The sequence below is a fragment of the Sinocyclocheilus grahami genome, unplaced genomic scaffold, assembly GCF_001515645.1.
Source record: "Sinocyclocheilus grahami isolate Dianchi unplaced genomic scaffold, SAMN03320097.WGS_v1.1 scaffold24153.1, whole genome shotgun sequence".
NCBI lineage: Eukaryota > Metazoa > Chordata > Actinopteri > Cypriniformes > Cyprinidae > Sinocyclocheilus > Sinocyclocheilus grahami.
This window is the reverse complement of record NW_015519380.1, coordinates 1-983: the sequence shown is the minus strand read 5'-3', so window position 1 is coordinate 983 and position 983 is coordinate 1. Positions and strand designations below refer to the sequence as shown.

Here is a 983-nt window from a genome sequence, read left to right as displayed (position 1 = left end):
ATATCCCCCAGCGACTTAAGACTGGTTTTGTGCTCCAGGGACACATATTATTTGTTTACGTGCATGTCAGGTGACCACTAATCAATACTGTGTTATTACATTTAAGGTTTAAAATATATTAAATGTCCAATAACAGATTTAAATGTACTACATTTTACTTACCAAATTTAAATACGTTTTTTGCAATATTTGTACATTCTGACAATAGAGAATAAATGAATAGAAAGTAAAATATGTACTTAAAAAATTACTTTAATAAACTTTAATAAATTAGTACATTGATTTAATACATTTAAAAAAATGTTTTTTTCAAAATTATTACACTTGGCGATATTTACAGTTCCTGTGTATTTCTCCTAACATGCACAAACAAGCTGAAAATAACTGGTGGAAATGTTTTTTTTTTTTGGCCACATTAAAATGCCATATTAAAAGTTGATGTATAATTTGCACTTTTTCTCAGGAGTGTCTGCGGCTGTTCTGTGCCATAACACGGGTCAGTGTGTTGATGTGGGTAACACACACCTGTGCAGGTGCCAGGCCGGATACACAGGCAGCTACTGTCAGGAGCAGGTGGACGAGTGCATGCCGAACCCCTGCCAGAACGGAGCCACCTGCACCGATTACCTGGGAGGATACAGCTGTGAGGTATGAAAACACATGCACATCATCAGTGCTGAGCAGATTACTTACAAATTGTAGTCCATTACTGATTCCGTGACAAAAATTACACGTTTTAGGGAATATTATCGGATTACTTTTAGATCACTCGTGACCTAACTCAGTTATCACATTGATAATATAATTAAAATGTAAGATAATCTAATATAGAGTACTTAATTTTTGGAATCTGATTACATAATCCAGATCACATGCAATCAGTTACTATCCAGCACTGTACATCATCATTACACGAGTCTAACATCGTGTTTCTCTCCTTCAGTGCGTTCCTGGATATCACGGAGTCAACTGTAGTAAGGAGA

The 983-nt window shown here is 35.6% G+C and overlaps 1 protein-coding gene across 1 annotated transcript in view; it reads left to right on the top strand.

The window, feature by feature from the left end:
• The window catches only part of LOC107580067 (neurogenic locus notch homolog protein 1-like), a 1,588-nt gene extending 1,569 nt beyond the window's left edge, over positions 1–19 (top strand). The window contains exon 3 of the mRNA XM_016265815.1: positions 12–19. Coding sequence (XP_016121301.1) covers positions 12–19 — 8 coding nt within the window. The remainder of the gene's footprint in view (positions 1–11) is intronic.
• Positions 20–983: the final 964 nt, after the last annotated feature.